We start from the raw sequence: 27,105 nt of genomic DNA on the forward strand, positions 1-27,105 counted from the left end.
TCACTCCGCACTGACTTTTGTGTGAATCTCCCGGCTCTTCACCCTCAGCTTGTTGACCTGGGACTCGGCAATGTCAGCCCGTTCCTCGGCCTCCTCCAGCTCGTGTTGGAGCTTGCGGAGTTTGGCGAGATTAGTGTTGGATTGTTCCTCCTAAGAATAAAGTTGTGAGAATTAGACTTCGTGGTTCTTATTGCACTTGTCTCGAAACAGGACTATTTCCTCAACACAGATACTTCTTTCTTATGGTCTGTTTGTCATATTTGACTTCAAATCCAGACCGAACTTGTAGCTTCAATTACTTTTTTTATTCTAAAGAATGAAAGAAGGAACAGTTTTGAAACGGAAGAGACAGGCTCATTGTGCCCAACCCATGTATATGTGAAATCAGTTTACCAGGTATGGGTTGTGTGGAAAGGAGGAAGAGACTCCGCTATGGTCACAGAGGTTAGAAAGTAAATGTGAGATCAAATTATTAACTTTGGGAAAATTCCACTTAATTTGTTTTGCCCTATGTTTTGACTCTGGTATACGGAGATGGGAGAAAAATTGGGCTAGGAAGAAAGTAATGCCCTCCGTTGGTTGGACTTATTTCTGTCCTGTCACTCCATTTTGTGTTCGCTTTTCTTATCTCCTACCTACTACGTTGTGTCTGGAAGAACAGGAAACAAACAACCAGGAAAGATGAAGCTGGAGACACTTCCAACACAGCCCAATTTGCTATAGCAACTGTGCAGGGATAAGCCTCTGCTGATGACACTGGTTAGTGAGTGAAGGAGTCAGTTGGGGTAAAAGACTTCTATTTGGCTTTTGGGAATACTTGATTTTGCCCATTTCTAGAGGGAGAGGAATATTTATCATGGTGTTAGATTTTCTACTGGGGATTCTTTGCAGCTGTCAAGTAAGGCGGGTTATTTGGAATTTTCTTTTTCTCCCCCAACCCCTACAAATTGCTTAATAATAAAAATATCTCCTCTTGAAATCTTATTCCATAATTAGAATTTGGGAGTAAATTCAAATTTATATCATCTCTTAAGAATGATATATTCTTACTTGTCTCTTTTTTTTGTCATAAATCCTGGGTTTTTAAAAATTAATTAATTAATTTTAATTTGGAGGCTAATTACTTTACAATATTGTGGTTTTTGCCATATATTCACAAGAATTAGCAATGGGTGTACATGTGTTCCCCATCCTGAACCCCCCCTCCCGCCTCCCTCCCCATTCCATCTCTCAGCGTCATCCCAGTGCACCAGCCCTGAGCACCCTGTCTCATGCATCAAACCTGGACTGGCAATCTATCTCACATATGATTATATACATGTTTCAGTGCTATTCTCTCAAATCATTCCACCCTTGCCTTCTCCCACAGAGTCCAAAAGTCTGTTCTTTACATCTGTGTCTCTTTCTAATTAACACATTCTCTTAATACCACAGAAGTTTTCCTCTTCCCTCAAGGGCTTAAAGATACTTACAGCCTCCTCAGCTTGTCTCTTGTAGGATTTCACCTTCGCTTGTAATTTATCTACCAGGTCCTGCAACCTGAGTACATTCTTGCGGTCTTCCTCAGTCTGGAAGTTTAAAAAAAAAAAAAAAAGGTCTGCATTCAATCCAATAAAATAAACCTACTATAGGTGGTGACATAAATCACTCTGATACGATGGCAGGTGGGCCTGCGGTAAATGTGGTCGACCCTGAGGCTTCCTTCATAGTATTAACAGTAACCACTCTTGATAAGTGTCTACCATGTGCAGGCACTATGTTAGAGAGTTATACAGTTCTTTAATTTACCTCCCTGCTCTGGTGAGTAGAATTTACAGGTGATTAGTGTTAGGTAACCTATCAGAGTTTAAAAAATAAGAGAGGCCAATACCAGTTGACCTGGCCTTGAAACCTACATTCTTTCCTCACTTATGCTATTTTTAAAGGTATTCCTGATTTTTGTGGCTTAGAAGAGTGCCTGTGATAGGTGATTGTGTCATTTCCCCCTTGAATATATCAAGCTAATGTGTAGCTATTTTTGAGTATCACACAGTCAGTAGGTTTTCTTTGGGCAGGAAATCTGGATATTTTAGAAAGCTATTCTCCTTACCTGGTAGGTGAGTTCCTTTACTCTTCTCTCATGTTTCCGTAAACCTTTAATAGCCTCAGCATTACGTTTCTGCTCACTTTCAACCTCTCCTTCGAGTTCCCGTACCTACAATCAAGAAAGATACTTATATAGTCAGTCTTGGGGGATATTAATTGACTCATGACCTACTGATGATACTGGGTGGATGTCCTCAGCCCCAGGGTAAGGATGGGAATCAATATACAAGAAGAGAGAAGGGTGGGGGAGTGACGTTTTCCCTTCCCAGGTGCAGAGATTGAGAGCCCCACCCTGGCCTCCAGCTTCTGGATCTGCTTCTTCCCGCCCTTCAGGGCCAGCTGCTCAGCCTCGTCCAGGCGGTGCTGCAGGTCCTTCACCGTCTGCTCCAGGTTCTTCTTCATCCGCTCCAGGTGGGCGCTGGTGTCCTGCTCCTTCTTCAGCTCCTCGGCCATCATGGCCGCCTAATTAGTAAATAAACCAATACAATAATCCTGGTAATAGCAGGTAACACACAGTGTCATTAAACAAATGCTCATTTGCTCACATCAGTGATTGCCTTCTTGGCCTTCTCTTCCGCATTGCGTGATTCTTGAATTACTTCTTCCACTTCACTCTGGAGTTGTGAAACATCGTTTTCCAGTTTCTTCTTCGTGTTGATCAGGCTGGTGTTCTGTTAAAAGTAGTGGAAATTTATAAGACTAGTAGTTTGAACACTTGGGATTTTATTGATGTCTTACTTGTTGGCTCAAGCAGGGGACCTAATAGTAAGATTTCACTAAAAAAATGTTTGTTCCATGCAATATGGTAATCATTTGCAAGGTTTGTCCCGTCCCCCTGATTGCCCATCTGATTTGTGTGTGAGGATGTGTGAGGTTCAAAAATGCCTATATTAATTAATTTCTCTTTCAATTATATGTCAAACAGACATCACTAGTATTCTATCCTTGAAACGTTTGAAAATAATTGCTTCTTTTTGTGAGAGCCTGGCACTGACAGTTCTTCTATTAGAAGGAATCTATTTTCTGTTAAACTTGAATGTTTTTCTCCCTTTGGGAATATTGAATAGTAATTCAGAAGAGTACATCTGAAAACATTTTCTTAAAATTTCGCCCGGTGGTTCCCTAAGGGAAGCAATACCACCTCAGTGGGTATTTAGAAACTTTTAGAGGTGGATATTTTTGGCTGTCAAAATGACTAGGGTATTTAATGCCTGGGCAGGTCAGCGATGCTGAATGGTGTGCAAGGCAAAGGGATCGTAAGCACTGTAGTGCTGAATGCTGACGTGCTTCTGACGAGAAACATTAAATGGAGCATTTTCAGATTGTGTGGTCAGTGGATAATCTTTATTTAAGCTTATTCCACATCATGGTTTTCAAAATAATCTAAGGACTCAAGCCCTAATTTTAAATGAAAAAAGTAACACCCCTGTCCCTTTTTTGGTAGAAAATCTAAAAAAGAAAAACAGACACTAAAAAATCACCTATAATCTCAACATTCAAGATAACTGCAATTAATATTTTAAAGCATCTCCTCCATCCTCCTGAATATACACATATTTATAAAAATGGAGTGGGGCTTCCCTGGTGGCTCAGTGGTGAAGAATCCACAGGCCAAAGCAGGAGATGTGGGTTCGATCCCTGGGTCGGGAAAATCCCCTGGAGAAGGGAATGGCAACCCACTCCAGTATTCTTGCCTGGAGAATCCCATGGACAGAGGGACCTGGTGGGCTACAGTCCATGGGGTCACAAAGAGTTGGACATGACTTAGCGACTAAACAGAAGCAGCAGCATCAGGGTATACAGCATTTGTTTGATATGAGGGTGTCACCTGGGTGTGCAGGAGCTGGACACGCTCACTGGCATCCAGGAGCTCCTGCTCTGCGATCTTCCTGCTCCTCTCCGTCTGCTCCAGGGTGGCCCGCAGCTCCTCGATCTCAGCCTGCAGCAGGTTGGCTCTGCGCTCCACGATTGCCAGCTGCTCCTTCAGGTCCTCCTGGCCCCGGAGAGCATCATCCAGGTGGAGCTGGGTATCCTGTTAGGTTAATAAAGAGGCCTTAGACACTCTAAAGAAGGTGTGAACATCCTAGGAGATGAACTGGAAGACTGGGCTGGTACCAGGCACAGGCCTGTCATTTGAATGAGCATGAAAATGGTGATGTTACCAGCTAGGGATTCTTGTTGTGTTTTATGCCATCAACTGGTTATTTTTCACGTGCTAGGATCCTTTATGGCACATTTTTTGTATGCTCTACCCATCACTTGACATCTCTTTTCTCACTTGATCCTCAAAAGTAACCCTACGAGGTGGTAGTTTCATTCTTATTTTGTGGAAGAAATAGAAGTTCTGAAAGGTTAAATAATAACTTGCCTAAAATTAGGCAGTTAGTAAGTGACAAAACTAAGACTCAATCCCAGGCCTATTGGTGCCAAACTCTTCTAATTTCTCTCATATCATATCTCTGGGCTTCTGGGTTTTTTCCTTTTTTACATAATATTTCTTTAAAAATATATTCTATGTGTACTTAATTTAGCTCCCTCATACTATGAATTGCTATAATTTGTTAAGGGGAAAAAAATGGGTGGTTTAACAAGCTGTTGTGATGAATGGGAGACAGGTCACATCCCTCACTTATCCAGGCTGTACAGTGGACCCAGCTACCTTCAGGATCCCTTGGGTGTTCCTGTAGTTCCTCAAGCTCTCTGCAGCCAAGCGATTGGCATGGTTCAGCTGGATTTCCATTTCATTGAGGTCTCCTTCCATCTTCTTCTTGACTCTCAGGGCATCATTCCTGCTCCTGATCTCAGCATCCAGTGTGCTCTGCATGGTCTCCACAACTCTGATATGGTTCCTCTTCAGCTGTTCGATTTCCTCATCTTTTTCAGCAATTTTCCTGTCCACTTCAGACTTGACCTGGTTCAACTCCAGCTGGATACGCAGGATCTTTCCCTCTTCATGTTCAAGAGATGCCTTAACAAAACAATGATCCACTAATAATGGGAAATGACTATTTGGAGGATATTCCCTTGTGAGCAAAATCCTTACTAATATCAGTTTGTCTAATTTTACAAAGTACAATACAACAGCTCTAGGACTCTGCTAGGTAAATCATCCTTCTGTTTATTTAGTCGTGGATTTTAGAGGGAAGCCCTGTAATAAGGGTGCTTTGTAAAGTATAAAGTGCTATACTAATTCCTATTGTAGGAATTCTCAGTTTTAAAACATATATATATTTCTGATTACAAAATATATGTTCACTGCATCATGTGGGCACAATTTATAAAAACAGAAAACCTTCCTATCGTGCCTCCACTCAAGAGGCACTATTTTAATGTGGTTCATTTTCTTCTAGTTTTTTTTCCCTGTATATATATACATATTTCAGTTCAGTTCAGTCGCTCAGTTGTGTTCGACTCTTTGAGACTCCATGAACTGCAGCACGCCAGGCCTCCCTGTCCATAACCAATTCCCAGAGTCCACCCAAACCCATGTCCATTTACACATGATAAAATTGTATATGCAGATATATGTCTTGCTTTAAAAATTATCCTCTACCATAAACATTCCCCTGTATTAATTACATTTAAAAGCTGTATAAAATTTCATCATATGGATGTTCCATAGCTTGCATCACTTTAGTTTTGGATTGGATATCTTGTGTTGAAACTTTGCCTCTATTTAGGACAGTCTTAGGGGATAGATTCTTAGAACCGATAGGTCACAGTATTCCATTTTTAAGAATTGTGATAACTGTCATCAAATTGCCCTTCATCAAGGTTATATGAGTTCAAATTTCCACCAGCTCTGTAGTAATGGATCCCTTTCATGGTACCATTGCCCAACATCATAATATGTACCTCTGCTTCCTCTAAAGCAGCCTGAATCTCACATTTCTCTTGTTCCACTTGCTTCTTTATTTTTTCCAGTTCATGGATTTGCTTCCCTCCCTCAGCAATCTGCTCAGTGAGGTCGGAAATCTCCTCTGTGGGTGAACAGAAAGGACAAGAGGTCAGAACATGGACAGGTCCTGCCAAGGCCACATAGGGTAGAGAAGTTCAAGTGCACTCACGCTGCAAGTTCTTGTTTTCTCTCTTTAGGGTTTCAAGTTGGTCCAGGGACTCCTCATAGGCATTCTTGACTTTGAACAGCTCAGTGCTGAGAGAGCGGGACTCCTTCTGGGAGGCCTCAAGCTCAGCCTGAGTTTCCTCATACTTCTGTTTCCATTCTGATAGGACCTGAAAAGCAGTAAATTGTCAGCTGATGGAGAAAGGGAGACTAAGTATTAATAAAACATGGGTGGAGTTTGTATAGGCTGAGCCACCTTGTCAAAGTTCCTCTGCTTCTTATCGAGAGCCGCGCAGGCAGCATTGGACCTCTCCACGTCGAGCATGAGGTCCTCAACCTCATTCTGGAGCCTCTGCTTGGTCTTCTCAAGGGAGGCGCATTTGGCGTTCACCGCTTCTACGTGTTCCTCAGCATCCTGGAGACGCTGGGCCAGCTTCTTCCTGAGAAGTTAGCCAGGCAGTTAAGGGGAGAGGTCGGGAACAGGGGCAAGTGCTGAGCTCTCAGTCCCCTTTCATAATCCTAATTCTGAACTATGGAATAGATGTCAAGTTGCATGGCTTTCAAAACTGTGTTGGCCAGAACTGCTTTCTAGATGGATAAACTATGAAAAGGTCCAAAGTGGTGAACGGTTGAACTCAAGTTTTTTGTTGTTGAATTCTTAGAGGCCATTGTTGGAGCTGATGTTGTATGTATCTTACTGCATACGGTTTGAGGACTTGCAGGCTTCTGATTGAGTATGGTAGGGAGAATGATTAGCAAGGGTAATTCTATTGACTGATGTATATCTCGCCTCATTCCAAAAAGGATTTGAGACTAACTGTTGGGCACAGATATACTGGGCATATTCTTTTGCTTTCTCAAACTTTCCATTTTATTTTATGTACTTTTTCCCTAGAAAAACAGCCGGTTTCTTTTAATCATATATATTTGGAGAGTCTCACCAGGAAAAGAAAGAAATAAATCAGGATAATTCATGCAGTCTAAGAAAAGGGAGGGCTTCCCCCCTACCCTCACTTCTGAATTGTCTACATTCTTGCTTTATTCCCAATTGTGTGCCAAATATACAAGCCTAACGTATGCAAAAACCCTTATCCCTGATGCTCTAGAAGATTTACTGAAGGTCTCCTTTAGTCTGTACACAGACTAAGGCTTTACTTTATTCAGACTAACCCTGGACATTATGCAGTTTGGGTGGCCCCCATTGTGAGTTTTAAGAGATCTGTCTTTGTGCCTCAGTACTTAAAAAGGTGGTCTCTGTCATCAGAATGTCTGATTCTAATCCCAGCTGTACTATTTATTAATCATATGCTCTTGTGTTAGTTGGTTAACTCTCACAGTCTCAATTTCCTCATCTGTAAAATAGGGATACAGATAACAATGCGATGTAATATTGCTATGAAAGCATTTAAATGTTAATATGTAATATATATTAGTATTGGAGACGTGGTATACACTCAGTAAATGTTAGCCTGTGCTATTATTATGTTATTATCATCATCACAGATCTTTCTGGGAGTTGCTCAGCTGGGAAACCAGTCATTTTCCTCTTCTGGAGTTCACAGTACACACTTGGCCTCCTCCAGCTCCTCCGTGCGCTGGATGGCGTCCGTCTCATACTTGGTCCTCCACTGGGCCACCTCACTGTTGGCTTTGGACAGCGCCCTCTGCAGCTCGGCCTTGCCCTCCTGCTCCTCCTCGTACTGTTCCCGCAGCAGGTCGCAGTCGTGCCGGGAGGATTGCAGGGCGTGGGCCAGGGCATTCTTGGCCTGCGGAAGTATGAGTTCACTGACTTGAATTCATTTCTTCAGTGATATTTAATTTATACACTTAAAGTAGACTCTAACTGAACATGTTTAGATTTGATTAACCAAGATCTTTGGTGAAACTCACTTTAGTTTCTTCCTCTAGCTGACGTTTCAGTTCCTCAATCTGCTGAGTAGATGCTTGCTTGGTCCTTGAAAGCTGAGAGACCAAAGCATCTTTCTCATCCAGTTGTCGGGAATATTCACCTAAGAATTATAGAAGTAAAGGAATTTGCTAATGGCATAAAAAAATAAGCCTAAAGGTTTGTATATATATTATACATATAACTGACAGATATATGCTTTAAATATTGTTACAGAATTGGCTAGAAGTAGAGATTAAAAAGCAGCATTGCTATTGGAGTGTAACAAATAAACTAGTCTGCTGATTATTTCTTGCTTTTTTTCCTGACCTTGTCGGCAAATTCTGGTAGTTTGTTTACCCCCCTGTAATATGGGAGTATTGCTATTAACTCAGAATCCCCAGAACTGCTTTTCTCTAGGACATAGTTGTGGGACTGAGGGAAATCTCTACCGGCTTCCGTCTGCAGACGCGCTCTCTGAGCCGTCAGGTCATTGATCAGCCGCTGCTGCTCCTCCTCTTTTGTCTTAAGTTCACTCACTTGATCTTCTAGAGTGCGGCACATCTTTTCAAGGTTTCCCTGCGGGACACGTAGCCACAAAAGATGAGATACTGAATGCAGTAAAAAATAAAATTAATACTTGATTCTTAAAATATTTTTAGAGTGAAGCTATGTCGACATAAAGCTATGTCGAGTGTGAGCAGAAACTTATGGCCAACTCTACGGAACATGTTAGGTTTCAAGCACGATGGGTGCATGACGTCCCTCAAGTGGTCACTGTTGGAGCTCATTCATTTAGCCCAGTGGTACTGGATGCTGACACTTAAAGAAGGTTGTGAAACAATCTCAATCATTTGTTGCTTTAGTCGATCAGTTGTGTCTGATTCTTTTATGACCGTGTAGACTTTAGCCCACCAGGCTCCTCTGTCCGTTGGATTTTTCAGGCAAGAATACTGGGGTGGGTTGCCATTTTCTTCTTCAGGAGATCTTCCTGACCCAGGGATCGAACCCGCATCTCTTGCATTGGCAGGTGGATTCTTTACCACTGAGCCACCAGGGCAGCATATCCAACATTTTAAAAAACGAAATAGAATGGAACGTATCAGAATAGAAAATTTAGATCAGTGCCATAAACAATGTTTAATGCCAGACAGCAGTGAGGGTTCTTACAGATCATCATTAATAATTATCCTCATTTAAAGATAGTTTTGGGAAAATAAAAATAAAGGGAGTATCAGGTACCTTGGCTTTGGCAACGGTCTCTGCGTTACTGCTGAGGTCGTCGATCTCCATCTTCATCTCGCTCTTCTCCTTCTCCAGCTTCTGCTTGACCCTCTGCAGGTTGTCGATCTGCTCCCCCAGCTCGGCCACACTGTCCGCGTGCTTCTTGCGAAGAGCGGCCGCCGTGGCCTCGTGCTGCAGGGTGGCCTCCTCCAGGTCCCTGCGCATCTTCTGGAACTCGGCCTCCCGCTTCTTGTTCATCTCAATCTGGGCGGAAGTGGCCCCGCCGGCTTCTTCCAGCCGCTCGCTGATCTCCTCCAGTTCCCGGGAGAGGTCTGAGCGCTGCTTCTCTGCTTTGGCGCGGGAGGCGCGCTCGGCCTCGATCTCCTCCTCCAGCTCCTCGATGCGGGCCTGGCGGTGACACAGCACGTTAACGATCTCATCTCAATTTCAGGTTTTTGGCTGAAGACACAAACGGAGGTGAGATGACTCACCTGCAACTCTTTGATCTTTTTCTGTAGTTGAATTTCTACTGCCTGCTCATCTTCAATTTTGCTTAGCAGATTGCTGATTTCAAATTCTTTCCTTTAGACAGAAGAACAAGACATATTAGTACTCCTACAAACTGAAAGATGGTGTTGCACAGAATTGTTTTCGGGATTTCCTACTTTTTAAGTTTCTCGTCAAGTTGCTGTTTGTCGTTTTCTATGTCTACTGTGGATTCTTGGGCCAGTTTCAGGTCACCCTCCAGTTTTCTCTTGGCTCTTTCTAGATCCATTCGAAGTTTCTTTTCTTGTTCCAGAGACCCTTCAAGCTAATGCGAAAGTAAATTTCATTAAAAATTAAAGGAAATTAAAAAAACTTCCAAGTGGATATTAAAAACACGCTTACATCATCCACTTGCTGCTCTAGTTTGGCTTTAGCTTTGTTCAGGATGTTGACTTTGTCCTCTTCTGCCTGCAGGTCATCCAGGGTCTGCTGGTGGGCCTCCTGGAGGGCCTTCTTCTCCTTGGTCAGCTTAGCTATGACTTCGTCCAGGCCGGCCATCTCTTCTGTGAGGTTTTTCACCTAGAAGAGTTAAAAGAGAAGTGACCTCTGCAGTGGAGCAGCTTAGATGGATGGCAGTTTCTGCATGGTATAGGGCAATGTGATTCATACCTTATTCTCTGTGGCGTGTTTCTCCTTCTCAACCTTGGCCAGTGTCAGCTCAAGGTCGTCTATGTCTTTCTTCAGTTCCGAACATTCGTCCTCCAGTTTCCTCTTCTTGGCCGTCAGCTCAGCATTCATCTCTTCCTCATCCTCGGCTCTCTCAGTCGCCTCCTTGATCTTAGCCTCCAGCTGGATTTTGTTCTTAATCAGTTGCTCACACCTTTCCTCTGCATCAGCCAAGGCATCAGCTTCCTGAGGGGAGATTTGTTGAACTAATTAGAGAATTTGTTACTTATTTTGAACTTGTTCTTTGCATGAAATAGAAGTGTTTACTGAATGCTAATGAATTTTTCAGTGTAAGTTAGTTGAACATTATTCCATTGTTTGGAGAAATGTAGCTAATTAGATCCTGGACTATAGATTTAGAAACAAATTAGTCTGAAAAATGGCTGAATTGAAGTAACTGACTGTTTTAAAAAGTAGTGTTTAGAAGAGTGAGAGGACCAAAGCCTGAGTTTTTGTCTCAAATTTCCCTTATTCCTCTTATACTGTTATCTCATGTAATTAAGAGGGTTGGAATAGATGATTGTTAAGAGCATTTCAGCTATAATATTCAAAGATTTTGACTTAGTCAAATTGGTTCATTTTGGCTTTGGTCATTCCCCAGTTACTAGATTGAATTCAAAAAAGAAAAAGAACATAATTTTTATGCCTATGAATATATTTCCATGAAACATTTTTATACACTCAAAATCTCCCTGATAGGCCATAACAGTTCTATAATGGTCCAAGGTTTCCTTTTCCATTTTAAGAATTAGTCTCAAAAGTAGTTTAGAGTATATGAGAACTTGTAATTTTGAGAAACTGTATTACTCAATAAGGTTTTTATAAATGACTAAAGGACTCAAAAAAATCAGTTCAGCCACCAACTTATTAGATTACTCTGATCTGGGGAATTTCTTTAACTTCTCAGTGTTTGTTTACATCTTAGGTTTTTAAAATGCTTGAATGAATGATAATGGGGACTTTTCAGGGTTCCTTTGCTTTTAAGTGATACACTCAGTAAATATTTACTCACTAACTAATGATAATACCTATGAACAGAGGTTAAGATGAAGAGGCTGTGATACTGTGCTTTAAGGAAAATGTAACTCTCATATAAGTTAATTTATCAATAGGAAAAGTTGAAAATAGCTTAAAAATTTTAAAGAAAGCTATCCTTTTTATGGATTTCTTCATGACATTGTTGGGCTTGCTTGACTTGGACTAAGGAAATGGGAGATTGTAATTGGCCAGAGTGTTGATGCCAAGCCTGTCCCACTTTGATTTCTGCTTCTTCTTGAATCAATAAACAGAGGAGAGACCTTAAGAACTTGGGATCTGTATCAAAGGAAGAATCACAGGGTTCATTAGCTCTGCCCTTTACCCTGGTAGTTCAGTTCAAATAACTGCTAGTCAGTTTGTTGGGCTAAATCCTTGGGGTTGGGAAAAAGAGTTACAGAGAGAAATAAGAATGACTGTCTTTTTTGAGTTTAAATGCAATCTTATACATGTGTATTCAGAAAATAGGGCTCCACTTTTAAGGCTGGGTTGAAGCAGTTAAAGCAGTCATTTTCTCAGAAAAATGACTGAGATTTGAGGGCTTGCCTTTAAACTGCTTCCTTCATGGCTGTTAAATTTGTGACATTGTTAAATAAATTCTTAAATTTCCCATTTTTAATTTGGAAGTAGTTCTTGCCTTCTTCATAGGAATGTTCAAAGTTAAGTGAAATACTGAAAAAAGCGATTGGAAATATTCTTTTTCAAGAAAAGGCCATTTATAAATCCAAAGTGTTTGTGAAGTCAAGAAAATGGTGCACTGACATGATTTATCATGTATTCCTTGAAGCCGCTCCTCTTATTTAATCACCCCTGAATTACCTGCTCTGTGAAGTCACTGACATGGTGGATTCAGCACAGAGGGTACTCACAGACTGAACCTGGAGCTGTAGGTCATTTTTCTCTTTCAAGAGAGTCACCATTTTTTCCTCCAGTTCCTTCCTTTTGGCCTCTGATTTGGCCAGTTCATCCTTGGTTTTCTGAAACTCTTCCTTTATTGTGGCCATCTCCTTCTCTGTCTCCGCACTCTTGAGGAGGGGCTTGATCTTGAAAAAGAGTTTCATCCAAGGCCAGTGCTTGACGTTCATGAAGGCTCGTACGTTATACTGGATGCAGAAAAGGGCTTCTCTGAAATGACGGGAAAGGATCAGTGTAGGTTGATCCATTAGAGACAACGTTGTTGTTGCTGTTATTTTTTTTAAACATATAAACTCTCCTTTTAATGACCACCCCACATATAAATGATTTGCCAAATTCTGTATATTTTATATGCAGGGGACATAAACACACACTCCCACCGACTCCTACTTAGAGTGGTCCTCAGTATGACCACTTGGCTAATGTGCACTGCTCATACTTAACAATTCTGTGTTCCCACGACCCTGTCACACTAGCAAAGAAGCTGACTTTAGAGGAGGGATACTTTGTATATATGAGCAACACGCACCATTTTAAGAACATCTGAGAAATCACAGTGTTAGTGATTTGGGAGTGGGTATGACTCGATGGACGTGAATCTGAGTGAACTCTGGGAGTTGGTGATGGACAGGGAGGCCTGGCGTGCTGCAGTTCATGGGGTCGCAAAGAGTCGGACACGACTGAGCGACTGAACTGAACTGAACTGATGGCAGTTGTAAGCTGATCATGCAGCTTGGCTGTGGGCACACTGATGAGAACTGTGAAAGGGCATGGCTTGCTTTTCGAATTGCTCCACATTGGAAGGACTGATGCTGAAGCTGAACTCCAATACTTTGGCCACCTCATGCAAAGAGCTGACTCATTGGAAAAGACCCTGATGCTGGGAAAGATTGAGGGAAGGAGGAGAAGGGGTCAACAGAGGATGAGATGGTTGGATGGCTTCACCAACTCAATGGACATGGGTTTCGGTGGACTCTGGGAGTTGGTGATGGACAGGGAGGCCTGGCATGCTGTGATTCATGGGGTCACAAAGAGTCGGATACGATTGAGAGACTGAATTGAACCTACACTGAGCTTATGATTTATCATGTATTTCTTGAAGCCTCTCCTCTTATTTAATCACCCCTGAATTATCTGCTCTGTGAACTTCTTTTGTTAGCTTCTTCACATGATATACTGGCTTTTCTCAAATCCTTTCAAATGCCTCATTCTTACCTGCTCAACTAGATTGTTAATGTCTACAGGGCATTTAGCTTGTATTGAGCTCCAAAATTTGTTTTATTTAAATAACATTTTAAAAATAGTAATAAAAGATATCCCTTCTGCACACTGTAGCAGTAAACTGGCAAAGTTTGACTGCCTTTGAACAGTGTGTTTGCCTCTTCAAGCTTGTTAAAATGGAAATTCTATTTCTATAGGTCCAATTTATAAGAACCGTAACCAAGAAGGCATAAACCATAATGTTGACACATGGAAAGCCTTGGGAAGACTTATGATACAGAAATAAATAAGTGTGCATGAACAGACTGAGTGCAAAACGTGTGTGTAAGGACAGGGAACGCAGTAGCACTAGGTCAGTGGAGTTGGATGAGGTTCATTAGGGGAAGAGGAAATGGAAGTTGTGAGCTGGTGAATCAATAAATTAGGCCAAGAGGAGAGGGCTTGTGCAAACATGAGAATATAAGAGACAGGCAAACTGTTTGCGCTGGCTGGAAAAGACAAGGCAGTTGGAGATGATAGATGAGGTGGGGAATAGAGAGGGCCTTGACAGACACAGAGGCAACGAGGATTTGACAGGGGAGACCGTGGGGAACTGCAACTGAGATATGGCGTGATGAGAACAGTGCTTACTGCACATGATTCCTGCAGCTGTGTGTGAGAGGAATAGAAGGGAGACAGTGAGAGAGAGAGTTTTGATGGGAGTCCAAATGTGAGGGCTTGGGCAAAGTCTGATGTGTTGTAGGAGTGGGTTCTGAACTGGGTGAGAGGTGCATATGAACTGGAAAATGGAAGAGTTAATGAATGAGCAAGACTGATGTACTAAAGTCCCTGAGGGACCTTACAGTCCTGACACTCTGCATAGTCGTTACCTCCTTTGCAGCATTTTCTGATATTCTACCCTCATCAGGAATCCCCTACAGACAGCTTGAGTTCTTGTTATAATCTGGGCCAACTTTTCATCTCTCATTTCTTCCAGAAGACCCAGCAGGCCAGCTTTGAAGAAAACCTGGAAAGAGAGAAAGTCACAAATCATCCCCAGACTACAGGAGAGACAGACACGGCAGATGGTGCTTGGATCAGCTGTAAGTAAATAGTGGCTGTACCTTTGTGTGTCCAAACTTGTACTGGGTGTGATCAATATCAATGGAGGCAAGAAGTTTCTCAGAAGCCTTCTTGCTGTCAATGAACTGACCATCTGGAATAGCACTCGCATTTAAAACTTTGTATCTGTTTCATTGAAGAAAGAATGAATGATTAGGATGGTGTGAACATATATGAAAATCAAACGACACCAAAAAGAAACATCAGTAAAAAGAGAGAAAGCAAAATAGAAAATCCAGTTGTCCATATTGGTGAATCCAATATGATTTTTCCATGAGCTAATGCATGCTTCCTTCCTATTTGTAAGAAATGCCACCTCCTCTAGCCTGTATTCTGTTCTACCACCACAAGACTATATTATTTGACTTACTTCGTAATACCCACTAAACAGGGTACATGGAACACAATGAACAGAGGACAACAGTAAAAATGATTAAACAAGCACAGCATTTAGTGAAATACAACAAAGAGTGACTGGCCTTTGTTTAAAGTCCCCATAGAGGATTCTGCTGGGGAAGCCCTTCCTGCAGATGCGAATGCCCTCCAGCACCCCATTACACCTCAGCTGGTGCAGGACCAGCTCATGCTCCATGGCCCCTAGAAAGAGATCAAAGTGCATACTGCTGGGCAGTTCAGCTGTCACACTTGCGCCTGTTTGATTATTTCGTGCTCTTAGATCTTACCGGGAGTTTTGGTTTCATTGGGAATGATACACCGTACGAAGTGGGGGTGTGTGCTCCTCAGATTGGTCATCAATTTATTTAAATTTTCCTAGGAAACCAGGGAGAAGGGACTTGATGAGAAAGTTCTATTTCAGGTTGCTTTTTTGGGCAATTATATGAAATGAACCTAGGCACTGTCTTAACTATTAAGTCTATGAGGCTTCAGTTGCTCTGTGTTTTAAGGGTCTCAAGAGTTGTAGCCTGCCAAATAACTGAAAGGCCAGAGTGCTAGGTAGAAATATAGCTCTCTGTGGTATTCATTTATGACACCTAGGATCTGTCCTGTAAACAAACTGCCAATTCAAGTAGCATTGAGGCACATGAAGTGTTCTTGAGGAAGAATCAGAAAATAAAAGACTACCGTCTTGCTTTGTCACTAACGAGGTGCTTAAAATCCCTTTTGTCTCTCTGGGTCTCATCTGAAAATGGTTGAGATTACCTCGAAGGTCTCTTTGGCCTCTCTCAGTGCTAATAATTTTCACAGTACTAGTTTACAGTGGTGACCTATGTCAGTCACTGTCCCAGTGCTTGACATTCCTTTCTTGAGTATATTATTCCCTGGGACCTGTAACCTTTTGGGTTTTCTGAAGAGTCTAAAATCATGAGACTATATGACCTTCTATAGGTGGATCTCAGATACCTGAGGATGATCCACAGTCTGAAGCATATGGGGCAGTTATTCCAGAAACAGAATAACTGATTATGATAGACAGTGATTTACACAACTGTAGAAAACTAGCATGTAGATATTTTTCAATATTTCTTAGGTATATTCTTTGAGAAGGCAGAGTTGCTTTATTTTTTTATATCTCAGTTAACTACTAGCATATAAAAAAAGTAATGTGAGTTTCTAATCCTGAAAATATGTGTAAGAGTTTGTTTGGGGAGATAGTGCAAATTGGTAGTGAGAAAAGAACAGGGCCATTTTCTTGTTTAGGTTATATGTTGTATCTGCATTTTAGTTTTAGAAGGAATGAGACTTAGCTATAGAAGTTGATAGAAATCCTGACAAAGCAGCCATTAGATCAGATGCTCCATATGTCCCCTTTTAGAAGAGCCCGTTTTTAAGCCATCCAAGAGAATCACATTATTTGTAGTAATGTTATTATTACTGTTATTTAATTCTTTACAGGTATTTTTCTATCTTAATCATCCATTTAAACCACTAGGTTTGGCTTTAGGTAATTTTCAGCTATCACAAAAAATTAAATCTACCTCAAAAGACAAAGATGCATTTTGGTGGAAAGATGTCCTAAAGCATGTGTCTCAGGCTTATTCTCAAAGAGGGACTCAGGAACGTTCTCAAAGGGCAATATTAGTGGAATAAAGATATGGCTTTCCACAGGGAGATCTTTGAAGTTCAGCTGTGCTTCCTCAAAAATCAGCCTTATTATAGAACCAGAAAACTTCTAAAGGCATTTTGGAATTCCTGAATACATGAGATGAGCATAATAAGGAGTAGTGGGTAAAACATTCAGCCCTACAGAAGTATTGCTTTTGCTGTGCCCTGAACAAGAGGAAATATTTGAAGTAATTCCTATTAACATTCCATTCCCTCCTAATTTATTCTAAATTCTATAATTATGATAAGTCATAGAGACCGCATAGATTTTTGAATTAAATTTGTACTTTACCCTGAAAAGGGCTGACACAGTCTGGAAAGAAGAGCCCTTCTTCTTAGCACTTTTCTTTGCGCTGCTGTCTAAGATTAAAAAGAAAACCCATTAATGAACGTATCCCAGAGGCTAGAATGGTATGTAAACTTTCTGTGGGGATAGGTTAATTTAAATCAGGGGTTACAGAAAGTACCAGCTTCAGCACTAGCATATGTGGAAAAGAGACTGGCCAGAGTCTTCATGGAGGACTTCTGGTACAGCCCAACCACTGTGTCGTTCAGGGGGTCCTTGTTCTTGTCCAGCCAGCCGGCAATGTTGTAGTCCACGGTGCCCGCGTAGTGGATCAGGGAGAAGTGGGCCTCGGCTCTGCCCTTGACCACCTTGGGCTTCTGGAAGTTGGCAGACTTGCCCAGGTGCTGGTCATACAGCTTGTTCTTGAAGGAGGTATCTGTGGCCTTGGGGAACATGCATTCCTCTTCCAGGATGGAGAAGATGCCCAGTGGCTGAATTCAGAAAAGCAGACGTTGGTGTCAGTCTGTCTTGTCTCAAAAGGTATAGTGGCTGTCATTTGATTGAATTATGAGCACTCCTAATTAAATATACTTATAAAGTAAACCAGGATCAAGCTCAAAGTCCTTTTGTTACCACTAGAATGACTTTCCACCATTCCTTCTCACATTCGATCCATAGCATTATTTTTAAGTAAAAGAATAGCTAGATACAAACTCTAGATGTCAGCACAGCATGTGGAGGCAACATTAAAATGTCTGTATCCATCACATTTATCACGTTAACTCACCTACTTGGTGAATTAATGTATGGTCAAAGTTTTATTTTTCTACGAAAAGGACTTAGTGACTTAGAATGTTTACTTTATAGGCAATAGTATAAATAACCCAAACTTTATATAGGACATTTTGTGCACTTAATCTCCTTAAAGATAGATTATGAACAAGCATAAGCAATTTGACTTCTTGACTTCCAAACAGGTTAGCTTTCATATAAGCTCTAGCTGTGTTACCTCGGCATTAATTTTGACTTAGAAAATAGTTATTTCTATTGCTGACGTCTCGGATCATATGGAGATTTAAAACAAATGAGGCAGTTTCTCTGGTGAAGTAGACCATCTCAGTGGAGGTGCTGCTTTCAAATTGGATTTGAGTCAGTGTTAGAACAAAACTGCTCAGGACAAAATGAAACTAAACTCTCTGGTCCTTCTGTAAAAGCTGAAAAGAGGAAATAATTTCTAAAGTAAGTCTCTAACTTGTTCTGATATCAGTCTATTTAAGATTACTGTAATACTTTCTGAAGTTGCTTAAGACACTTGGGAAAGTTATCCTTACAGTTCAGATTTCCTTTAGAAGTCAAACAGACCTTCTCGATGAGCTCGATGCAGGCGGCCAGGTCCATCCCGAAGTCGATGAACTCCCACTCGATGCCTTCCTTCTTGTACTCCTCCTGCTCCAGCACGAACATGTGGTGGTTGAAAAACTGTTGCAGTTTCTCATTGGTGAAATTGATGCACAGCTGCTCCAGGCTGTTGAACTGCACAAAAGCAAATTTCCAATGTTAAATGGATTTTTAAAGTGGTAGAATTCATTACTGAAAAATCTTTTATTGAAAATATGTGAAATTCAGTAATGAAATAAAATTATGAACTAATTATTGTTTATTCAGAAATCTCAGGAAAGAAAGGATCATTTTTGACATGAACTCTTTTTGTGATTTCTGGGCATTGTTTAAAGCTGTCAGCCACACAGGAAGAGTTCTGGTAGAATCGACCTCCTTTCCCTTCTAAGATTGCCTGGGCAATAATGTGTATTAAAAGTACAACACAAGTACAAACCAGTGAGTAATGGGTTCAGATTTAAGGGTGAAAGTAATTTATTGCAAAGCCTCACCTTTTTACCACCCCCACTCTCTAATTCAAGGTGAAGTTCACATTTTCACTTTTGGCTGTCACTTTATTAAGGAAAGCTTTTCTTAAGACCTTTAATTGATGTACAAAGTGAAATTAATAGGTTAATTTATCTTCATATCAAACATTTGGTAAATTCTCATTGTCATATCTGTGAAAGTAGGGACCTCGTGTGGTCTAGCATTGACGATCTGATGAAGTCTTTGTTACTTTATAGACACCTTCATTTTTATAGATGATGAAGCTAATGACCCAGAGGGGAAATGGTGGCTGTCAGATGAACCTGGAAGAGGAAAGACTATGAACTGTCACTGGGCGTCTCCTTTTAGCTCCTTTTTCCTCAGTGGGATGGAAGGAGCCTTGTGTATGGACCAAACACTGCAGATCCAGGTTCCTATCTTGGCTTTGCCTTATGTGGCTGGAGGATCTTTAGCAAGTGTGCTGATTTTTTTGCATCTGTTCCTCCACATTTAATTAGAAGTATGTTAGTTACTCCTTCTTGGGTTATTGTGAAGATTAAATGAGGTAACAATTTGAAGTACTTAGTAGAGTGCCAGAAATATAGACTTCTCAATAGAGTTTGGCCATTATTATTACTACTGCTATTATCCTGTTACTTCCTAGATATTTTGTCCTAGGTACTATGTTGGAGAAAGCGATGTAGACACTACAAACGTAAATGAATAATACCCAGCATGCTGCTGCTGCTCAGTCACTTCACTTATGTCCAACTCTTTGTGACCTCATGGACAATAACCCGCCAGGCTCCTCTGTGCATGGGATTTTCCAAGCAAGAATACTGGAGTGGGTTGCCATGCCCTCCTCCAGGGGATCTTCCTGACCCATGGATTGAACCCACATCTCCTGCATTTCAGGTGAATTCTTTATCGCTGAGCCACTGGGGAATACCTAATATATCAAAACCCAGATTGTCTTTCTCCCACTTTTTATTAATCTGAAGACAACTCACATCAAAGATCTCAAAGCCAGCGATGTCTAAGACCCCGATGAAGTACTGCCTGGGCTGCTTGGTGTCCAGCTGCTGGTTTATGCGGGTGACCATCCACAGGAACATCTTCTCGTAGACGGCTTTGGCCAGAGCGCCCACTGCATTGTACACCTTCATGGACAAAGTAATGTTTGTTGGCACTATTAAAGGCCTGGGAAGTGTGTGACTCATTCAGGTTGTGCACTTACCTGCTGTACCGTCTGGCCTTTGGTGACATACTCATTGCCAACCTTGACCCTGGGGTAGCAGAGAGCTTTGAGCAGGTCAGCAGAGTTAAGACTTTGGAGATAAGCAGCCTTGTCAGCCACTGCAGAGACACAGTTCAAGAAATGTTGTTTAATGGCAGATGTTTCTTTAAGATAGTCTTTCCATTTTCCTCCAATCCATTTTCATTATTATTTAAATGAAAAACTTTAAACAATTCTATAGAAGGTCAGGCAAGGCTTCCTGTACATTAGAGCATGTACTTGCTAATAAATGATCAGTCAGTTACACTGGCCTTTGGTGATTTGTTGCAAGCAGCTTTTGAGTCATTTAGCAAAATCAAATGTAAGTCCAATGTTTGTGGAAATACTTTATGTAAGACAAAAGCCAGAGTCCCTGCTCTTAGGTATGGTTGAAAGGTGACATGAATACACCTTATCTCAATTTTGCTCTTCCCAACTTACTATCAATGACCAGTTTCTTTATCTGAAAATGTGGGAACTAAGTCTCAATGGATGATTCCTACCTCGTCCCCTTCTGAAATGTTGCCAATGACTCTGATGTAAATGAGGGAGAGAGAATGTCAAACTGGGGTGGTCAGGAAAGGCTTCAAAGGAGCAGATAACTGTAGCTTCCATGGTGGTTTCTGTGATTTCCATATTCCTTCCGTAGAGTATAAGACTTTTCTTTCTCAGTTTCTGTTTATCTTACTTGATGCCTAGATTGTCTGCAGGTTTACATGTAGACAACACACACACACACACACACACACTCGTGCACAGATGTCTAGGGATATCCTCCACCCCCAGCTCTGTGTTTGGGCAGACATTGTATCTCCCTGCCAGGTTTACCCAGTTGGCGCTGAAACACACTGAAATGCCAAGTTATCCTGTATACCTTCTTGTCATTTCTAAGGCAAAGTAAGCATATGGTTCTGTCTTATTCTCTCTCTGATCTGGCCCCAGGTTGTGCTTTTTAAATGCATACTTATAAGTGGCTATTAGGGTTCGTTTTCTCTTTTTGGTGTGTGTAGAAATGACGGAGATGTAGAGATGCTAAAAGGGAAAGGGGGCGAGGACAGAGTGCAGTATGTGTACGGTGTGCGTGCCCTTCAGAAATTTAGTTGCAAAGAAGATGTGAGTTTAGAAGAACTTTTCATTGTTTCTTGGTGTATTTTCTGTCTTAAACCCAGTTGGGGGTTCATTTGGTACCTTCAGTGCCATCTGGCTCTGCTTGCTCCTCACGCTGCTTTTGCTTGAATTTCATGTTCCCATAATGCATTACTGCCCCCGTGAGCTTGTAGATGGACACTTTCTCCTCGGGAGTAAAGCCCAGGATGTCTATGGCGCTCTGTCAGGAGAAATGACAGGACAAAGGTTAGGGCAGAAGATATTAACGTATTTTGGTGAATTTACACTATATTCTAAGGTAACCACACTTACAGTATGGTTGCTATTATCATTCCCATGCATAATAGATTTTTTTTAAAGTGAGTGTTTGTCTTACATCAGTGGCCATCAGCTCTTCTTGGTCATCAATGCTAGGGACTGTGATCTCCCCTTGACTGACAAAGGCGTAATCATATGGGTTGGTGGTGATCAGGAGCATTTCTGGGTACACAGAGTTCAGGGTGTATGTTTCACATTAAAAGTAGTTAACAAAAATATTTACTTTGTCTGTGAATTTAGGTTCATTCTTACCAATCAGATCTGGCTTCTTATTGGAAGTGATCTGATAAAAAATATGGTAGCTTCTTTCTGCCTTCAACTGGAAAGTAACTCTCGACTTTTCTAGAAGATCTGGAAAGAGGGGGAAATAGACATTGAATTAGAAAAAATATCAATGTTCCTGAGATAGTAAATGAACCACAATGTCTTTGGCTAAAATTGGGGATATTACAATAGGCTTCATTGAGATTTCAACTTGATGATTGATCCTGTTGGTACTGTATGTAAGAATTCCAAATACATATGGCAATTACCCAAGGTTCTCACCGTTTAAAAGCAAAGAGTGAAGTATGCATGCTCTAGTAACAAATCAGCTTTTCATATGGATGACTTGTGACCTTTGTCTTATAATTGATCTTTAATATCCCCTCCTTCCTCAGCTCAGCTTAGATTCTTTGGCGAGTGATTACCTTGGAAACATCTGCCAAAACTCAGATCAAGAGCAAATCACAGAATGCCTGCCAACCTGGCTCCATCAGTCCTGCACGACCAAATGATGGTTGGCAGGCTCTGCTACCCTGGCCCTCTGCTACCTCTCACCCTGCCATCTGCCAAGGGGTGGGCCCTTTTCTGAGAATTTGACTACCTGTGGAAATGTGACCAGTTAGTGTGAAATGCATGTTTAGCAAATGTTAGATACTCTGTTTGAACCAGTATGTGTGAATCCTTCTGCAAAAAAAAAAAAAAGAGCAAATCACAGAAATGTATTGTAAACCTGTAGATAACATATAGGAACCCGTGAACAGTCCTACTGTTGGTCCTGGAAAAAATGCCATAGTTGCTTCTGAGACTGGAATTCCAAAATGTGCTGCAGAGCCATCAGTCTGACACTGAGGTAAGCAGAGCACACAGACATCGTGGAGAATTACGGCCTTAGGTTGCGAGCGGCACTGGCAGCAGGCTCAGTGCTCACCACGTGTTGACAGTATTCCTGCAAATGACATCCCTGGTTTATCTGTTTGAGTTTCAGTGGTTGTGTTACTCACATGTTTCAATATCAGCAGAAGCCAGTTTCCCTGTGGTCCCGAAGTGGATCCTGATGAATTTACCCTTGCAAGTGAAAAAGACGATGTTATGTACAAAACAGCACATGAGTAAGAAGAGATTGAAATAACGACTGAGAGATGCCTTTGTGGGCATTTAAGACCTGAGAAAACCCTTCTGTGACCCAGAAACTCACAAAGCGAGAGGAATTGTCATTCCTCACGGTCTTGGCGTTGCCAAAGGCCTCCAGCAGGGGATTGGCACTGATGATCTGATCCTCCAGAGTCCCCTGCAGAGAAACACAAGAGCAGAAACACAAGGAAGTCTGTGGCTTCCTGAGTGCCCTGCCCATCATGATTCTCACATGCCCATCAGGCCCACCTGCATTTTGCCAGGTTCCTCCTTCTTCTTCTCCCCAGTGACTGCAATTGTTGCAAAGTACTGGATGACACGCTTCGTGTTCACAGTCTTTCCTGCCCCAGATTCTCCACTGTCAAATAAAAACCAGAGAAGAGATCAGAACTACAGCTCACATTGTCAACATCTAAGACAATCACCACCAATCAGAGAAGAAGGAAAAATCACATACGTGATCAGGATGGACTGGTTCTCACGATCTGTGAAAGAGAAATCAAGACCATCATTTTTTAAAATAGTGCACATTCCCTATGAAGATTATTGACTCCGTTCAGATTAAATACAGTTTATTCTTTTTAACAATTTGAAGATATTGCCTGTGATTTTGGCTTTGTGTGTAGCTCCCAGACAGTACTTGCCTCTTGGAGTAAAATTTGTGAAAATGAGAGGCAAAGAATCATCTGTTTCTTCTGGTATTTTATTAATTTAAAAATGTATGGGCAATTTCAAACCTATACAAAGGTAGAGACAATACTGTTAAAAGCTCCTATGTACCTGTGTATACAGCGTTTCAGTAGTTACTATCTGGCCAACTTTATATAATCTATATTCCCATCCCAAGCTCGGTTATTTTAAAGAAAATTCCAGGCATCACATAATTTCATCTGTAGCTGTTTCAGTAAGAATCAGAAATCTGAAGTTTCATTTAACAGATAAAGGAGGAATAAGTGATTTTTCTGATAGTTACATCACTTGTTAAGATATTTTGGTCTTCTTGACTTCTGGTTTATATACTTTTTGGCTGTCTGGCCTCCTCCCAGTTCTTGATATTAACTTGACTGCTGGTAATACTAAAAAAGGAAGAGATCTGGAATAGTATTAATAACTGTCGCTGTTCATTTCCTTTTATTTCTCTCTTTTATACACATTTTCTAAGTAATGCAAAAACTGTCACTCTATATGACTGATATGTTGGATTTATACCAATTTTCTGATTTGTTAAATTTTTAATTCTGTACTGATTCTAGAGCATTCTCAAATCTAAAAAAAACTATTCAGAGAAATAGATACAAGATGGATGCTATTTAGATGTGCATACAGACTTCAGAGAACTTTAAAGCTCTGTTTAGGGACATAGAGACAGATTTTGAAACATATTCAGATTGATTTCTTTTTCCAATAGAAGAAAAATCATGAAAGATCATGTTGCAGCTAGTGGGAACATAGATAAGAAAACAGTGTTTTAGTCTCTAACCTGGTCAGATGCTACAGTTTTGCATGGTTTTATATCAAAATCATGTTTGGAGATAAGTAATCTTGAATTTGGAGCAGGCCCGAAACCTGGGGAAGTGGGGACCTTGGTACAGGTGGTGGTATACATACCAATATAAATGCAACTGCTGTGTGTTAAAACCTCTGGAATGAGCCTGAATTTGGATAATTTCTGCAAGGTAGCTAGGTTTTGTTGACAACCAAAGAACGGTTTACTAGCATGAAATCCTTATAGAATTGCTGGCCAGTTTGTAATGCAAGATTTGTATTTTATCCCTTTCTCTTCTCCTTTAAAAGACAGTTTAAAAACAGCACAACAAAACAAACAAAAAAGAAACCAAAATGGAACAAAAAATCGTCTCCAGTTTCTAATATCTCATGGAACAACAGGAAACTCAGGAATTCAGGATATTTCCAAAGGCAATACATTTGGTGTATGCCGATAAAAGATTTTAATGCTATATTTGGGCTTGTAATTTGTATCAAAGCTGTTTGTTTATGTTTTGATAAGACAAAACATAAACATTTTAAAACATTTTTAAAACATGTTTTCAAAAAAAGATGGATTTCTATTTTCTTCCATTCTAGTAGGAAAATGCTTCAAAATCTTTGGGAGGGAAGTCACAGTTCTTTCTTTACTCATGTTCTATCTCAAACGCTGGCAGTGTTAGCTGTATCTATTCAAGATAAAGGAATTCACAACGCTTCCCAGCTATGGCTGGTAAGTATTTTCCTTGAATATACTAAAAAATATATTTGAACTTTTTTCCCTCTCCAAATCATAAATTAAAAAATATGGAAAAGAAACATATATGTAGGTCTGCTGATTGTTTCAACTAGGCATCCAGTTTGTAGCTGGGTTAGCTTGGGCAGGTCAGTGAACTCAGTGACTAGCTTCATTTTACTCATCTGTAGAGTGGCTGTGGGGAAGATTATGTGATGTTACAGCACTGAAAGTTTCTTCAAAACAGTGAAGCCCTGTGTGGCTACAATGTATTATTGTAATCAAAGCCCAAAGTCTACTTGTTCATTCAAGATTCCGTTTCCACATTTCTGTAAATAGATGCATCACTCACTCACCAGTCAGCATGAACTGATAGGCGTTGTCAGAGATGGAGAAGATGTGGGGCGGGGCCTCCTGGCGCTTTTTGCCCCTGTAGGCTGCCACCACCTCGGGGTTGTACACCGGCAGCCACTTGTAGGGGTTGACGGTGACACAGAAGAGGCCTGAGTAGGTCTGAGAAAATCAGAACACTCAACATGTGGGATTTGATTCTACTTGGAGAGATAGATGAAATAAAGAGAGGTTGAAGGGTGCTCACGTAGATCATCCAGGCTGCATAGCGCTCTTTGAGGTTGTACAGCACTCCGGGCTCGTGCAGGTGGGTCATCATGGCCATGTCCTCGATCTTGTCATATTTGGGAGGGTTCATGGGGAAGACTTGGTCTTCTCTGACAGTGAGAGTCTGGCAAGTAAAGTGAGAGTCAGGTTTGTATTAATGGTTGGAGGTAGGATTTATGTGTATCTGCTTTGGTTATAAGACTACGATTGTGGGCACTTTCCATTATATTATTCAGTGTCCTTTAAATAAAAGCACAAAAATGTATTCATCTTAGAGTTTGATGGTAAACAAAAAAAATCTGTTTCCTGTGATGAGCTAGAACACATCCTACTCTTTAAAATATACTTTTTTCCTCCCACATTTTCATGTCCCAGGTGTATCAGTTTATATCATTTTACTTCAATGGGTTTAATTTTTTATTTCTCTTTGCCATTTATTATATGAAACTTCAATTTGGGAGGAAGTAATGGGAAGATTAATACATTATTTACCTAAGCAGATAATAATTCTTTTGATAGAAACTAGTTTTTTTTTTTCTCCCAGGTTTGGAGATTTAGACTGGGAAGTGAGCAATTGAAGGGAAATGCTAGAGGCTGACTAGTGGCTTAAAGTTCTTTTGGTGGTTGGGAAAGGGAGAAGTGAGAATTTCTTTTACCTTCCAAATCTGATGTCTGTTAATGGACTGGAAGGGTGTCTGGATTGGCAATAGACTTGGAAATTGTGAGCAAGGAAGGCTTCAACTTGAAGTGAGGAGATGGAGAAATAAAACGGGAAGGGTTTTCTCCTTATGTTTTTACTTACTGCTCCACGTTCTGTCTTTACAGTTACTTTCCCCCCTTCCTTGCTTTGTATGATGCTCTTCACATAGGATTCCTTGGGCTCTGCCACAAAGACTGATGTTTTAGCATCAAAGGGCTTGTTTTGGGCTTCAATCCGCTCCTTTTCTGATTTTCGAAGGTAGGGAGCGGCTTCGCCGAAAACAGCCATCTCAGCGTCCGAACTCGCACTCATGGTTGCGTTTTATTGAGAGAGAATTCTGCCTTGGGGAAAGAATGGGAGAGAGGGAAAAGAGAAACCAGAAGTTATGTACATGTGAGAAAACGATTTGAAATGACAGAAATATTGAGGTTCCATCCCCAGCCTGGACTGTAATTGTTCTTCCACCCTGTGTTGACCAGCGTTCTATTAAGTATTAATAACACTAGCACAGGG

At 41.0% G+C, this 27,105-nt stretch overlaps 1 protein-coding gene across 1 annotated transcript; it reads right to left on the reverse strand.

Annotated features, from left to right (window-relative positions):
• Positions 1-26,904, reverse strand: LOC138084410 (myosin-8). Its single transcript, XM_068978692.1, has 38 exons — positions 26,695-26,904; positions 25,873-26,016; positions 25,631-25,787; positions 23,511-23,538; positions 23,303-23,411; positions 23,118-23,210; positions 22,924-22,987; positions 21,911-22,009; positions 21,717-21,820; positions 21,422-21,560; positions 20,195-20,313; positions 19,968-20,117; positions 18,454-18,624; positions 17,273-17,582; positions 17,098-17,165; positions 15,425-15,512; positions 15,221-15,338; positions 14,744-14,867; positions 14,510-14,646; positions 12,374-12,629; positions 10,413-10,655; positions 10,146-10,322; positions 9,923-10,068; positions 9,749-9,839; positions 9,276-9,665; positions 8,486-8,612; positions 8,039-8,157; positions 7,718-7,914; positions 6,405-6,588; positions 6,153-6,318; positions 5,941-6,065; positions 4,745-5,053; positions 3,914-4,117; positions 2,631-2,756; positions 2,377-2,547; positions 2,090-2,194; positions 1,473-1,568; positions 1-150 (listed from the first exon to the last, which is right to left on the reverse strand). Exons 1-38 carry the CDS (start codon positions 26,902-26,904, stop codon positions 1-3), a joined length of 5,814 nt encoding a protein of 1,937 aa, XP_068834793.1.
• Between the last annotated feature and the right edge of the window lie 201 nt (positions 26,905-27,105).

Source organism: Capricornis sumatraensis, chromosome 8 (genome assembly GCF_032405125.1).
Source record: "Capricornis sumatraensis isolate serow.1 chromosome 8, serow.2, whole genome shotgun sequence".
Lineage (NCBI taxonomy): Eukaryota > Metazoa > Chordata > Mammalia > Artiodactyla > Bovidae > Capricornis > Capricornis sumatraensis.